At 41.0% G+C, this 16,269-nt stretch overlaps 1 protein-coding gene across 1 annotated transcript in view; it reads right to left on the reverse strand.

The window, feature by feature from the left end:
• KIAA1210 (KIAA1210 ortholog) overlaps positions 1-16,269 on the reverse strand; it is a 55,520-nt gene that overhangs the window by 5,474 nt on the left and 33,777 nt on the right. The window contains 7 exon segments of the mRNA XM_067548153.1: positions 791-942; positions 1,627-2,100; positions 2,103-3,224; positions 4,540-4,636; positions 6,337-6,546; positions 11,605-11,670; positions 14,833-14,991. Coding sequence (XP_067404254.1) covers positions 791-942; positions 1,627-2,100; positions 2,103-3,224; positions 4,540-4,636; positions 6,337-6,546; positions 11,605-11,670; positions 14,833-14,991 — 2,280 coding nt within the window.

Genomic DNA, 16,269 nt, shown 5'->3' on the forward strand with positions numbered 1-16,269 from the left:
TGAGATGGACTTTGAGAATTCACCAAAAGAGAAATAGGCACAAGTGCTATGTGGAATATACCAAGGCAGGCCAGGTGCTTTTCTCTTTCTACCGCTTTTCAGTGGCATAACGATCACTACTTGTGATATTGTATCCACTTACCCTGTAATACACTTACGATCACAGAAATAATAATATTGCTTTGTCCTTCCGTGGCACCATATATCCCAGGATCACAAAGTCCTTTACAATGTTAATGAATTAACCCTCCCAACAGCCCTGCAACGAGGGCAATTATCCCCATATAGAGATTAAGAAAGTGAGACACAGGTCAAATGACCTACCCAAGGTCACACAGGAAATCTGTGGATGAGCCACAAACTTTTTGTCTCCAAGTCCTGTGCCAGAACCACTGTTCTCAGAGGCTTCAGAACAGAAGCTGTGGAAAATTGCCATAACTTAAAGCAGCTTTGTGGCTCTTTAAATTGGGTTGGGCAGGACCCTTGCAGGGTTCAAAATCAAGAGGTGCAATGGTCACTATTGTAGGAAAGGCATATTGCAGCATCTGACTCCAAAATTCTAAGTACCTGAGTTACAAATATGGTCAAATACACATCTATTCATTTGCACCAGCAATTGTCCATAGGCACAGAATTAGAAATTGGTTTTGAAAATTTGGCCATACACATTACTAAAAACCTGCTGTCCAAGAACATCGAATTTATTATTTATACAGGAATCCATTCAGACTGTCACAGTATTCACAATGGTTTTAGTCTACCAGCCACCAGAAATCCTGCTGTACCATACCTCCTCTTGATCCGTTTTGGTCAAAGTTTTGTCCTTCCTTTTATGTCCTTTGGCAAGAGGATGACCCTGGAAACCTTTCTGCTTTAGTTTTGCCATGGAGACCCAAGCCGGTTCAGAGGAAACAGTTTCCAAATGCAGACTAGAGACTTTTTCTACAAAAGAAGCATTTTGGAAGTAGAGAAAGGATTTAGGATTTAGGCTGGCAAAACCTAAACAGTTTTGTGTTTTAAATCCTTCAGTGACTACACTTTGAAAAGGGTGAGGATAACATTAATTTCTGTGAGGATTCTGTCCTTGTTCCTTGGCAAGGATATTTGTCCTTTTTATCTACTGGGGGCAGGATTCAGCCCCCAAAGCAACATCCTTCCAGAACAGGCTCAGTGTAGAATGATGACCATTGTTCTGTTACATAATCCAGTTAGAGACAGACTGCCTTTTCAATTCCCAAATATTTTAGATCAAAACCACCACTAAGGTGATACCTGGTTAAAATTCTAAACTGCATCAGCCTGACAATTAGCTGCAAAATAAATTCCATATATCTGGGCAAAAACACCTCCGTATGAACAAAATGGCCCATTTTGTATTTCCAATGCCCTGTTGCTATTCTAGCTTGAACATACTGTATGTTGGAACCTAAGAATTCTCTTGAATAGCCTAAACTCAGGATACAGGTCCAAACTGACACTAGCTGAGTTACACTAGGGCTGAATAGGGTTCTAGGCTATTAAAGAAATTTATACCCTTTTCACATACCCCTGGCTTGCCACTTTTTGCAATGGTCTTGCACTGCCATTGTTCTCAACAGTCTTTGGGTACATGTATAACATAAATACCTGAAAGTGTAAGATGTTGCTTTTTTGAGACTTCTTCAGGTTTTGTTTTGGGAGCATTTTTCTCTTCCATGACAGCTGATTTTTTAGCTGAAGCTTTTATGCTGCCTGGAAGGCCTTGAGGTGGCTTCCCAACGGCTACTGATTTTTGATCCTCCTTGACAGAACCAGAAGGGGTGGTGTGAATGACTAATGGAATCTGCTTTGAAGATTCAGTGTGGTACTTGAGCAAAGAGGATGTTCTTCTCAGTCTGACTCCAAATGGGTTTTCAGCATTCTGTGTTTCATGCTCAGCCCCCTCCATGGAAGAATTCAAATTGGCTTCGTTGCTCTTATTATCCCTCTCAAACCCTTCTGAGTTGTTTTTTGTAGAGTCTTGCATGGTTGTAGCTAAGAAAGCTGTTCCTTCAAACAACTCTGGTCTTATGGGTGAGGATGGGGAGCTTCTAGCATAGGAATCTTCCTTGGTATTTGAACCCCCGAAAGAGATCTTTGCCAGGCAGGAGCAATGGTAAATCTAACTGGTTTTGTAGCAGCAGACTTCAGTGGAGTTTTCACATTTTCATCTAGAGATTTGCTTTCTTTCCTTGTTTTCTCTTGGAAAGTTACACCGCCTAACTGGTTCTCCTTACCGTCAGCACTAGGAGGGATAAAATTCTTGAAACCAGCCAAACTCAAGGAGGCAAGGCATTCGATAGAAAGTTTTTCCAAGTTGTTGGATGCATCTATCTCTTGATTCCTTTGGCTAGCCTTTGAAACTGGACAATGCATTTCTGGTTTGAAATGCTGTTCCTTGTTCACTTTACTCTGAGGCAGCACGCAATCTATATTTGACATAGACACAACTGAGGCTTTCTGCAGGAACGTTTTTGAATTGATATGATCTTCGGATGGCTGAAATTCCATAACTTTGCACATTTCTTTATCGTCTTTGGCTGCTGGGGTATTTTCAGGCACCAAAACAGCCACCCACTCTACTTCAGCGGAAGTCTCCAAAGAGGCTAAATGAACCTGTGAATCACACAGGGCAGGATCAGAATCAGGCCAGATGAAGTTGTTCTCATTAATACAAGGATGATCGTCCACTTTTCCTACAAGTGTCACACCACTGTCTCTAGGCTCTTTGTCACTTTGGCTTACAGATTGTTTTAAGGATACCTGTGTGTCATCTGCCAATATATGTATGTCCTCCTTTTCCATGGAAGTGCCACATAAGTCAGATGCTAATGTGTCCTGAAAAACAATCACTTCTGGTTCAGTCTGTGGAGATTCAGCAAGTTCAATTACTTCATCAGTATTTTGCTGAAGCAGTTTGAATTCATCAATAGACTCATCAGAGCAGTAAGGTACCAGTATGTCCTCTGCCTTGTTCTCCTCCTCAGATGTTGCTAGAGAAGACAGCACATTTGGAAAGGATGCAGTTACTTCATAGTGATGAGCTGTTTCTATAGGGCATACATCCTCTTCTAGCAAAGTACAAACTATGTCTGTATCTGATACAGAATTCCGAGGATAACTTGTGGAACTGTCGGTCTTTGCTATGGCCTCTGTCTCCTTAGGGCCACTTCCTTTTCCATTATTCTCTTCCCAGACCAATGAACCTTTGTTGAACAAAAGAAAACAATGTTTTATGGTTACAATGAAGACTCATGTACCCCTCACCCCGCCTGTGGCTGTAATTCGTTCTGTGTACTACGGTCATCTGCTAATAGTTTCCCATTATCTGGATGCCATTTACTAGAAGCCCAAGGCTGTCAAACACACTTAAAAATGGGGGATGAACTGGTTGGCTAAGGAGACTGGTAACAAAATACAGTGGTTTCCAGCAGGAATATAGCCAAGGCTAGTAGTAGTTGAAAGCTGCTGTAGCTTGATGCCTGCTCAGCAGCTGGTGTGCCAAATGAGTTGTTGCTTTCAGTTCAGAGCCTAGTGTACCAGTATCCATATCAGTAAAATCACCATAGCCGTTGATAGTCTCAGGGCTGCAATATCTGGAATGGCAGCATGGGAAAGCTTGCTCAGCTGATATCTGCACTGTTCTTGTTCTTTGGCTAGGGAACCTTGACCTCTAGAACTGCCCCCTTTCACGAACGCTTTCATGGACAACGTCAAATACACTGGGAATAGTGGCCAAGAAATGCCCGACTACATACCATGCAGAGCTTGTCCACTCCTGAATTTTACTCCTGTTCCTGTGAGATGTTAAGAACCCTCAATCCCTGTTCCCTTTAATGTGGTTTGCAGACACTAAGCACTTCATAGGCAACACTTAGCCTCTTGCAGGATCAGGCCTTGAGTTTGGTTTAACAACAAAACACTGACATTCTTACTATGCTGTAAAGTTACAATCAACCAATGCTTTTATAACGCACTGATCAAAATCACGGATTATAAAAATGGGCTGTTTGGGAGAAATGTCAGTTAATTTTACTATTGCCTTGAGAATCAATTATCAAACAGAGGAAAGATGGACCTGCTTGTACATAAGTCTTTTAAGTCACATGACACACCATCTCACAAGATGATTTGTTCCAAAGGTATAGTGCTGAGGCAATATTTACAGACTTAGGATAAAATTTTCAACAGTGCCTAGGTTATTTAGAAGCATAAGTCCTATGCAATGAGATTTAGGCTCCCATGTGACATAGGTGCTTTTGAAAATGTTACGCCTAGTCTGATTTCTGTTTTAATGTCTTCCAAAGAGTTCATCGTCATTCTGTTTAGCAGAACACATCATTCTTTTCTTGCTATCAAGTGCAGTCTGCCAACTCTCAGACAGAGGGGACAGAGTTTGGGATTTAAAAAAAATAAAAGCTGCCTAGTTTTAAAGGGGCTTTCAGTCAAATTCAAGTCTATAATCTGTAACTGAATTCTGTTAACAGACTTAACAATTCTGCCTTCAGAATTCTGCCTGACCTGCCCACATTTCATCCTGGTCAGCATCAAGGAATTTTGTTGTACTCTTCCTTTCTGAAGTTACAGGAAGACACTGTTCCTTTTCCAGTTGTTCCACCTAGTGTAATTTAAAAAGACACTTTGGTTGGTTCAAAGTAAAGACTTGTGCACAAAACTTATACTGTATGTAACTTCATTTTGAAAAATATAAATGTATACAGACACAAGAGAAAATCCCTGTATTGTAACTTTATGGGTGTATAGAACAGAACAAGTCAGAGATGTCATTAACGGATCAGGTCACTAGAAATGCCACAGGAGAATTAGCTGTTCTCCACTGTTGTAGTTTTATCTGCTGCAGCACAAAGAGCATCAAATAAAGAGTCTGTAAGAGCCGTGCTGCCATTGAAGCCTAGCCACACAGCAGGGCAGCAGTTCCTGTCTCCAGGGGGGCAGAAAGCTACTCAGAGGAATTCATACTCCTCCTAGCAGCAGTAAATCCAGAACAGGTTTTCTAAGGGAAATGCTCCTGTTGCAGAAGGGAGCATCCTGCACAGAATAGCTGTTCCCCATCTCTGCCACTCTTCCCCATCACTCTCTTCCTAGCCTATGGGCCACAGCACCACAATTTATTTCTCATGGCTCTGTGGATTTCCTGGGAGTGGAGGAGATATACTGCTTTTGCCCTCAGATTCCCCATCCCAGAGCCATCAATTTCGCATAGTGCAAGTCTCTACATATTACATGCATCCGTCTGAGCAATAGATTCCCAGACATGTGGAGCTGCTAGGACTGAAAATCAGCCCAGTGCTGCTTACAGTAGCTCTACTACTCTCCCTCCTTGGGATGAAAAAGATTACATAAGAATGGCCATACTGGGTCAGACCAATGATCCATTTAGCCCAGTATCCTGTCTTCCAACAGCGGCCAATGGCAGGTGCTTCAGAGGGAATGAACAGAAGAGGTAATCATCAAGTGATCCATCCCTGTCACCCATTCCCAGCTTCTAGCAAACAGAGGCTAGGGACACTTCAGAGCATAATTTTGCATCCCTGCCAATCCTGGCTAAAAGCCATTGGTGGACCTATCCTCCATGAACTTATCTAATTCTGACAGATATGGGTGGTCTGAGATTTTTTAGTAGAAAAACTATGTAAATTGGCTTTTCAAATAATACAAACTCTTTTACAGAAAGTTTAATCTGAAGTTTTTCAATTAAACAATTAGAAACAAAAAAAACCCTTCATTTTATACAAATCAAATAGCATTGAAAACAAAACCAATCTGGTTTTGAGGTTCCCCCCTTTCTTTTCCTTCTTCCAATGGAGAAATGAGGGGAAACACAAAAGAGAAAATGTCGTTTCAATTTAAATGAAAACAACAAAACAAATGCATTTTGAACCATTACAGTGAAAAATTCCAAACCCAACAAAAATTTTAGTTTCATTCAAAAATTTCCTTGGAAAAGAATTCCCATTTTTTGACCAACTCTAAGACAGCTACAGAGATGACATAGCTACAGAGATCTCTATTCTATTAATTATTCCCATGTCAAATTCTACTTCCACAGTTTAATTCTCACTGTAGCAAAATTCTCTCCTTCCCGGCTGATCAGTCAGAGTTTTAAGGCCAAAACAGGACTAGGTGTCTGTTCCTGTGTCTATTAAAGGCAATTGGAATTTTCCCATTGGCTTTAATCACATTTATCCTCCCATTTAATATATTCGTGAACTCCAGAGGAGGGGAGAACAGCAAAGGCTGCACACACTATGCACCCATTTCCTTCTGCTTTGCACTCAGCCTCCAGAAGGAACTTACAGGGGTTTGGTGAGTCTTATTGGGAAAAACTCTCTGTTTCCGTGGGTTTATTGCTATCCTGTGCCTAGCTGCAGAGGTATCCAGGCAGCCCAGGGGACTGGCAGGGGTATTGAAGTCAACGGGAAGCAAGCTGCTGGCTTGTGTGGCTGGAATCACAAGCACCATTGAGGACAAAGGGCTGATGGGTCTAGAAGACGCTTCAGAGGGTATCTGCAAAACACAAACACATTACTATTTATTTTGCTCAGATTTTCTATGTATCTTATCCTGGGTCCTCTTGCCCATCTCACCAGATTGGTTTGAAAGCAAATACACTCAAAATTGAATGTATAAAAATATTAACAGCTGAATTTATTTTGGCATAGAACAATGGACACCTCGTGGAAGAGTGTGTGTTTTATCAGCGTCTACTTGCAATTAACATTTACATTCAGTTGTGTTTGATTGATGGCATTGTACACAGAAGTAACAGTTTCAATCATTCCTCTCCCAATTCCTGTTTGAATGAGCAGTTAGCAATATCTTCTTGTGCCAGCAGGAGACACTGCTGCAGTTTTTGTAACAAGGTCTTCTCGCTTTTCTTCAAGACAGCGAGCAGATATCCTGCAGCAGCATGATTGCTGAAGGTCACGGAAAAAGGACTGCTCTCCGCTCCTCACTAACTCTATTTCTAAGAAAGTTACTGTAAATCAATTTGTTCTTTCACTCTTCCCTCCCCGTCAAACTCACAACAGAATTCACGTGTCCCTTTCCATCTAGCAATCCTCTATTAAGCGTTGAGATAAATATGATATGCAGATGCCACCCCCACAACACTGCTATGCTGGAGGACCAAATATTTGTAGCCTGAGCAAGAAATGATGCTATTATAAAGGGAGTCAGGAGAAATGTGTGCAGTGAAACCCAAAACCATGCAAAGTTCATCTGGTTTTGTTACAAACTTGAAACTCAGGCCAGGTGTGCTGGAAGGTTCACAAAGCTGCACAGACAATTCAAGCAAACTTTATCAGTGTGAAAAGGTCTGTCCTCTTCCATGGTTCTAGCCTGAATACCCAGTGAAACATGGCAGTTTGGACTGAGTTTGGCATTCTGATTTTGGCTTTGTTTGAACTTAAAACAGGGTCAAGAAGGAGTAATCTAAGGTGATCAAATAAAACGTTCCTACAGACCTCTCTGAAGGGAACGTGCAGAGTTTGCCACATTACAAATAATATGGGGAAGTTATAATGTTTTATTATAGAGCTTCAATCTCGGGGCTTGAGGAATACATCAGACAGTGAGAATGCATGGGGAAACAGCCTTATAAGGATGGTACATTGCTCCATTCAGATGAAAATTCCACTGTAAAGACCTCTGGGTAACTATTTAATAAATGAATCTTTTACATGCGCTGTGCTCAGAAAGTCAGATTTAAGGCTTGGGATGAAAATATTGGTTACCTTGATGAAATACAATATTTTGCATTAAAGAAGAATCATAATCTATGAGATCCTCCAGCAGTACATAGTACCGCCACTTTACGAAAGTATCTGCTATCAATCTTGGCCTGTGCCAGGGCCCATCAGATTTAATTTAAACCATCAGGTTGCATCTGGTTGTCTACACATTTATTAAAAATCCTTGAACTCTGATTGTAAGAATGTACTCCTCAGCGTGGTTTTTAAATGCAAGATTGGAGCTGTGCTATAAAAGGCTTTCCCCATCTGATCTACAGTATTAGTCTAGATACATACACTACATGCTTCTCATTTTAAGAAAAAGCAAAGCAAGTCCCCCTTAATTGCTGTTGATTTTTTAAGTTAATTGAGCTAAAACAAAATCAAAACAATTTATTAAGTCAGTTTTAGATTCTGTTTTTCACAGTAAATTCAAGAGAAATTAAAAGAAGTAAAGAAGCAAACTATTCTTAGTTCATAGAATTATAATAATAAATTCAGCAGATCTTAGGAAAAACAGTAACCCTGTTGCTCATTTCCCTTATACAAGTTCTTCCCTCTGACAGTTTTAAAATTACTGTGGTATTCTGAATTTGATGTCTGAAAGGCCTGATCCAGCAGTCAGTAACCTGCTGTTTTATACAGCAAAATCAGCTGTTGTGCTTATATGTGCACCAGTACCTCATTTTACAAGATCTGTATTGCATGACAACATATTCAAGAGGCAAAAACTCTGCAACTCTAGTTTATCTGTGGACAATGGAATTGCCTATTTTTGTCCTGTAAGAAACAGTGACCCATCTTCTTTTCATAGTCTATCAACTTTCACTAAAACCTGAGGCCACAGGAAGTCTTTCCAGGGACTTCATAGCTGTGACAACTTACACCAGCTGAAGACCTGCCTCCAATGATGGTAAACCTGATATTTAAGGGACATTAAGTGCAGTTTTGCTTTCTGAGTGGGAGAAGGGATGTTTTGCTCCCCCAGCTTTGATTGGATGGCAATTTCCTTTTCTCAAGAGCAATTTAAAGAAGAGTTGATAGAAAGCTGTCTCCTTAGTGCTTTGTTTTAAGGTAAAAGAGAGAGGTTTGGTTTAGTAGATTATTACGGGAACTTCAGGAAGACATCTGTGCTGTAACTGGAATTCAAGCAGAAGGAAAATATTACCACTGGAGAGAATTTTCCTTGAGAAGTGTTTGGGCCAAGAAACTTTCCTTGTGTGTTGGGACTTTGCTTTGCTCTTTAATTAATTAGAGTTAAAGCAGCCAACAGGGAAGTTAGATTGCTGTAACAGCCATTTGGCAAAGGAGCTTAGCCCAGGGTAAAGTTCTGGAAGAGGGAAAGGGAAAAAAATTTGCTGTGATGTTTTTTGGAGCAACAGTCCATGCTTATCTTTTAAACAGTCAGGAAGTGTGCATATATAAAAACTTTGGCCACTGATGGGAGTCACACATCATGCCATCTGAGAACTTCCCAAAGATGAAGACAGCAGCAGAAGCACTCAGAGAATCCTGGAAACTAGTGGGAGCCTTAATGTCAAGTTACCATCCATTTCAGCAAACCCAGCAGACTGTTAAAATCAAACCATTACATGCTGTGTGAAATGCTCTTAAGCCAGGACTGTGATCAAGTCTATTTGTTCTTTACTTAGCACAAAACAAAAGGAATTCTGTTAAACAGAAATATCCCTGGATTTATAATTGTTATTCTGTTCAGTTTATGCTCTACTAATTCATAGCCTGATATTAAACCAAAGGGTAAGAATGTTACTGTAAAAATTATGATTGTTTAAAGGAAGGCATTTTAGTTTTAGATAAACGTAAATGCAACACCAAGTTAGGCTGCTGAGAAAATCTTTTGAGGGAAGGGACAGATGCTGCATTGTAAAGAGGGAGAAAAAGCCTATACAGCTTTTTGGCAAGAGGAGGAAGAAAGCAGGAGCTAACAAGTAGTGGAACTCTTTGCACTACGGAAAGTTACTTCTCTTCTTCCTTCCTTTCTGCACAGAAGACCAGGACATGAAACAGGTAAAGTACGCGGGAAGGAGCTCATGGCCAGCTATGGTCAGTGAGAAGCAGACATTTTACATTATTTTATATGAAACAGTTAAAGGAACAACCAGTAGCCAGGCTGCGGAACAGATAGTCTGGCTAATAAAAATGGGCAAAGCGACTGATTTTGATTAGAGCTGGTAAAACATTAGCTGAACCAAGAATTCAATACACATAATGAGATTTTTTTAAAAAAACTAGTGAAAGTTACTTGGGCCATTTTGGCTTTAGAATTATTTGCCCAGTCCAGTCTGTGACCCGCTAGGAGGAATAGCTTGCTGGGGGGAGCAGCAACTGAGGGGAAGAAGAAAGCGGAGGCCTGCCATCCCCCCCACTCCAGAAAGCCATAAAGCTAGAGACAAGCAGGCAAGGGAGTACTTGCTCTCAACCACAGGCAGAGGAGCAGAGTCCATCTGAGGAGAAGGGTCTCACCTTCTCAGAGGCTGGCAGGAGAGGCGATAAGGGAAGAGAAGGCCTCCTGAGCAATTTGATTAGAGACTGAGTGTATGGCCTTGGAGACACTGCTTTGCCTGAATAGGGCCCTGTGAGTGGAACCCCCCAGGCAGGGTGCATGGGGCTGTACACAATCCTCTAGCCACCCTGCTGCCTTGGCCTGGCAGTTCCTCCTGGACACCCGAAGAGTTAATTCTGCTCTTCTTTGGCAGGTTTCCTATATGGGGTGGGCAGTGCAGAAGAGAGCACTGCTCCAGCCAGAACATCAGCATTTGTTGTGACCCCATGAAATGCCCCCTCCCTTTCTTCTCCACCAGGGTGGGATGGAGCTATCTGGTGCTGGGGAGGGTAGCAAGGGAGTAGGAAGAACCCTCCCATGAGGCAGTGGTTATCTCATGAGGTAGCTAAGCTCCCCTGCAGCCCTATTTATAAGGCCACCCTCATAATAGGCATTTGAGGTCACCTGGGAAGGGTTGGATAGTTTCCCAGCCACTTTATTAACTGCTTGGAGAGTGGGGTGGCTGGAAAGGCAAATCTGCATCATTATAGATCTGCCTTCAATGGCTAAAGTAGGCTGCAGTCAGTGGAAAAGACAGGAGGGATAGCCTGGGGGAAAGTCACCTGGGCCTGTTCTTTGAGTACATATACTGGTGAAGAGAGCTGGCTTAAGCCCTTCCCATTCCCATAAGGGATACCTTATGCTGGCAAGACCAGCTGCTCCTAATGATCATACACTAAAGGCCAGCGGCAATTTAGCTCACTCCCTTTTCCCTGGGGTGCCTAGTGTTTAGAAAGCGCCAGGAGCTTTACACAAGCTGACCCTCTAGGCATTCTTATTTGTCAGAGAGGAGTAGGGTGTCCCCCCACAAGTGTCTGATGACAGGCAAGACTCACTGAGCAGTGGCTGCTGTTAGGGTGTAAGGGTGTATACAGGGGAATGAATTGTTTTGCAATATTATATTGTGCCTGCTAATTTGACCAATACTTTGTTGTGTAACTTGACAGGTAGGTAGTGTGTCACTAGAGCCGGCTAAGCTAGTCACATGAACAACTTACGGTGCAATTCAGCCCCTCTTGTTGTTTGTGCATTATCTGCAAGCAGACTTCAAATTTTTATGAATTTGTTTGTTGTTCAAAACTCTGACACGTCTCTTTGTGCGCACATGTCACTCTCTGGATTGCACATGCACTGGGACATTCATAATTCACTCTGACATTTTCTACCCAGAAGAGATATAGCAGTAGTATGTGGCATGTATTTGGCTTCATGTACACCCTACATGCACTCTCTCAGGAAACTTTAGTAACAGGAAGAGCGACTATTTACCTGTTCATCTTCACTGTCTGTTCCACCTAAACTCAAAGAGCTATGGCGCTGAACAGGGTTGGAGGACTGTGGGATAAAATAAGGAAAAGGGTAAGTCAAGGGAAGTGTTACACACAGTTACCTGGGACTGAAGACAAAAGCATAATTATGAGAAAATACAAAAGGAAAACATAGGAGGGGTCATCGCAGGATCTCTGACTCATAACATAGGCTCTCAGTCATTCATTCCTCATCAGTGATCAGACAAAAGTGACAGGAACTTACGTACATTTATATCTGTATCCTGCTATCAGATTCATATTGCATAGATGGGCTACAGTGTACAAAAGCGCAGTGCCTAGATATATATGCAGTAAGGGGGCGAACATCTTAGTGGAGATTTGAGCCTCTGATATTTTAAAAGTTACTTTGACCTTCTGCCACTGTTAGATATTCAGCTTTACAACTATGATTATATTCACTCAAATAAACCTCCATCCACACTAAAATACTGTTGAAGCATTTTTAATGTAGGAAGAAAGTTCTTAAAAAAGATCCCACCCACTACTTTGAATCGGATTGATTCAGATGAAAATATGTCTCATAGCACACATATGGGTTCAGCCAAATTGCCAGTGTCCTTCATCCCTGTGCTATTTCAATCTAGTGAACAGAGATCATCTTTCTGAATTATTATGGCCTCCATGACAGAAGCATCTGAGCACCTCACAATCTTTAATGTATTTATCCTCATACCACACACACTGGTCAGGTACAGAAGCTCTGTTATTCATGTTTTATGGCTGGAGAATTGAAGCACAGAGAGGCTAAGTGACTGTATCATAGTCACACAGGAAGGCGGTGGGAGCAGGGAATTGAACACAAGTCTCCCAAATCCCACGTTAGACCCCTAACCACTGGCCCATTCTTCCTCTCCCTAGATGACCTACATAAGAACAACCACTGCACAATTCAACACAACTGAGAAGGCTTAAAACTATTGCCTTCTAGAAGTTTGAGACATTTTCACTTGTGGAAAGAATAAGACTATAATGAACCAAAGAATGACAGCAGATCAATCATTCAGTCCAAAGTTTGCAAAGAGATTTGACTCAAATATATTTCTCTGATCAGTGGATAATCATCATACACTAACAGTCTTAGCTACTCCCTCCCATCATTGAGACCAAGTCCTCTACTACATGTATGGTATTTCCATCTGTAAGTGGCCTATTCATTATTACTTGAGTTCCTTAAAACATGTTTTCCATTTCTGGGTTTGCTTTATTTTTCATGCGGTATCTGGTGTAAAGGAAGTGTTCCCTGTCTCCTAATGCAAACCAGCCACTCTTTTTCCCTGCTCTGCCTTTTTTTCTGAAGTTACCATGCTTACATTTATCACTGCACAACTGGATGGGAACATACAGAATTTTTTCCACCATCCTCTAAGGCAGTAGATATATTGTAGACTACTGCCAGAGGAGTCCAAATTAGGCCTGCTAGCCCTTTCTGGGATAGCACATCTGTGCTCTGACTATCTTCTAATTAGGCTTTTCAAATTGAATATTGCCCTGGCCTTCCACTGACAGACACGTCTTTGCTCCAGTACCTTGCAGCATTTAGAGATTTCTGGCCACGTTCAGATCTGACATAAGCAGACAGAACTCCCATTTGCTTCAACTGTGTTATACCAGATTTGAATTTGGCCCCTCATGTATTGCATCAACCAAATCAGGGGTTTTCAAATAGTGCCATGTTTCATTAGATAGCTTTTCAAGCCGACTAAGAGTCTTCTGTTATTAAAAGCTATGGTTCGGTTTTCATCAGCTACATAAATCCTTTTGTGTGGTTCTTCCCATCAGCCTTAATTTAACTCAGAGCTGAAGTATGAATGTACTTTTTTGTTGTCTTTATGAATTTTATATAAATTTGCCAACTGCCTTAATCTTTCCTAGCAGTGTTTCACCTTTCAGCGTGTCTGCTGGATTTCAAGCTTATTAGGAGCACATTTTGTTCTAACCTGATCCTTAACGCTTTTGAGTAATTCTTTAAGAGATAAGCACAGAACAATGAGAACATTCTCATTTCTTGTGTATTTCAGGGGCCATTATTACATGGCTGGTATTTTCTGAAGACTGTTTGTCCATCCCTGCACATTTGGAGATGTAGATGGTTATTATAATAATATTTTGGGATATAATACAGTGGAAAGAAAGGGTTTTTGAAGACGGGACTTTTTACATTTTAAATTGAATCAGGAGCATCCTCTCAATTACTAATATCTTTTGTAGCAATATACAAAAATGGACAAGGATTTAAATATGGTGCAGGTGCACATCCACAAGTATCCGAAAATACCTGCTTATCTTTAGATCTGTTTAACCATGGGATTTGTTGTAATTACACACAAATACTAAAGTGTTTATAGCCTTTAAACACTCAGGGTATGTCTACACTGCCATGGCAGCAGGCATCAATGCAGCAGCATCGATTGAGTGGGTCTGTGTAGACCCGCTCAGTCGATCAGAGAGCACACTCTGGTCGACTAAATTAGTTCCACCTCCCCGAAAGGAGTAAAGCTGCATGGACGGGAGGGCGTCTCCCATCAACGCAGCACCACGAAGACGCGCTGGTACATAACGTAGCTTGCATATCTCCCGTGGACTGCCGCTGCCAGTGTAGACCAGCATTCAGTGGCTGCACAAACCTCTTTCCCACCACTGGAGCTTGAGCATTTCTGCTTCTAAGTTAGTGATGGGTCTTCAATGAAGCATATACCAGGGGCCATTGTTGACCTAGAATTCTATAAGGTTCCATCCGTTTAAAAAAACCCAAACCAATCATCATTTCTGTGTGCCCACTCGACCCACTTTGGATTTTATCTACAGTAGTTTTGATCATTTTATATATTTGGTTTTTATGCTTCCAAAAATAACAACTTTTGTAAACCAATTTTTAATAATATTCCTCTTCCATTGACTTGCAAACATAAAAAGAAAGATGGTCTCTTTTTTCTTTCTGATTCTGGTATTGAATTTAAAAGAGGGAAACCAGCATGCATGATAAATCAGAGAACTGCTGGTTTTGTACAAATGAACATGTAAAAGATGGACATGGAAATAAGAGTAATAATTTATGGTAAAGCATTTTATTGACTTCAGACTTAAAAAAAAAAAACCCAACAAACCACCTTTAATCTACACAGAAAATTCTATTTATTCCTCTAGTACTGAGGTGATATGAACATACCTTGCTTGGTGAACATGTTAGAACTTCATGAAGAGTAGAGATTTCTGGAGGGCTTCTAGGTAATCCATCATCTTCTGAAACAGCACCTGCATCCTCCAATTTTCTGCCAAATATAACAAGAGGAGGAGATCCAAGTCTGATGTTCTCTTGTAACTGGAGCTGTGGGGCGAAGGGAAGCATAATGCCCAATCTTAAAATGGCTTTAACTGTAGGAGACACACCTTCATTATATACTATTCTACCCAAGCTACGTCAATTACCAGACAGAATCTTATAGTGAAAAGATGTATACAAAGGAAAAGGCATCCAGAAAGCTTAGTAAATAGTAAAGTTGATTTTAGTTACATTCTTCAAAGACCCATCATGAACATTGACTGCTACACAAAATATTGAAAGAACTATTTAATTCAGCAGATAATTACAGATTGACATCTCACCGCTGCCAGCAGAACCACAGCCAGTTTACTACAACACACAATGTCCATGCTGTACATCCCAATACTGTTTTGAATTCACAGCTTATATCTCAACCGCTAGTCAACTCCCACCATCCTTCCACTCTCAGACCTACCTCTGCAGGTTTGGTCAAGCTGCTAATCTTTCTTCATCACTAAAATGGGGATATCAGTTGCCTGTTTTACGGAGGTGTTCTGATGGTTAATTAGCTAGTATTGGTAAAGAATTACAAGTGATGCCTGTGACACTGTCTGGATTGGGGTGACTATTTATAATATTATTATTTAATACCAATATGACAAAATTGCCATGATTCTTACAAGGTATGCTGTGTCAGGTACCATTGGAAAGGTTATAATTTGCTAAGTATGATATTGTTTATGTGCATGTATCATCTTTATACTATAAATTATGGATATGTGTGACATATCTGTATCCAAAAACTTGTGCTCTGCTACTGGGTTACACCCCCCAGGCAGATTAGTGTCAGCATTGATGACTCATTGAGAGCCATCACCTATACAATGAGCCCAGAGAGAGAAGCCAGGGCTTTGCCTATGAGTTATCAGGACATGAAGGGACATGCCTGTGGTCAGGGGGATTGCAAGTGCTTTTCCCTCCCCATGTGCTGTGAGCTTGTGTGTGAAACAAGCCACATGGCACACCACTAGAGACTATAAAATGCAGCTGCACTATCTTCTCCATTTTTTCTTCATTCCTGCTTCACCTCTGGATCAACAATTCTATATCTGAAGCTGTGAAACAAAGGACTGAGACCCATCCAGGTACTGAATGTACTCCAGAGGAAATGTACAAGCCTGCAGATTCCAATACTGCTAAGAATCTGATATATATGGACTTTGAAGTCATTTTATGTATCTGATTGCTTTGATTGTTTAACGTCTCTCTTCTTGTTTGTTTGTTTCCTTTTATAATAAACCATTAGTTTTAGATACTAAAGGATTGGCTGGCAGCGTGGTA

Source organism: Emydura macquarii, unplaced genomic scaffold (genome assembly GCF_026122565.2).
Source record: "Emydura macquarii macquarii isolate MOO-44397 ecotype Brisbane River unplaced genomic scaffold, CSIRO-AGI_Emac_v2 contig_1253, whole genome shotgun sequence".
Taxonomy (NCBI): Eukaryota; Metazoa; Chordata; order Testudines; family Chelidae; genus Emydura; species Emydura macquarii.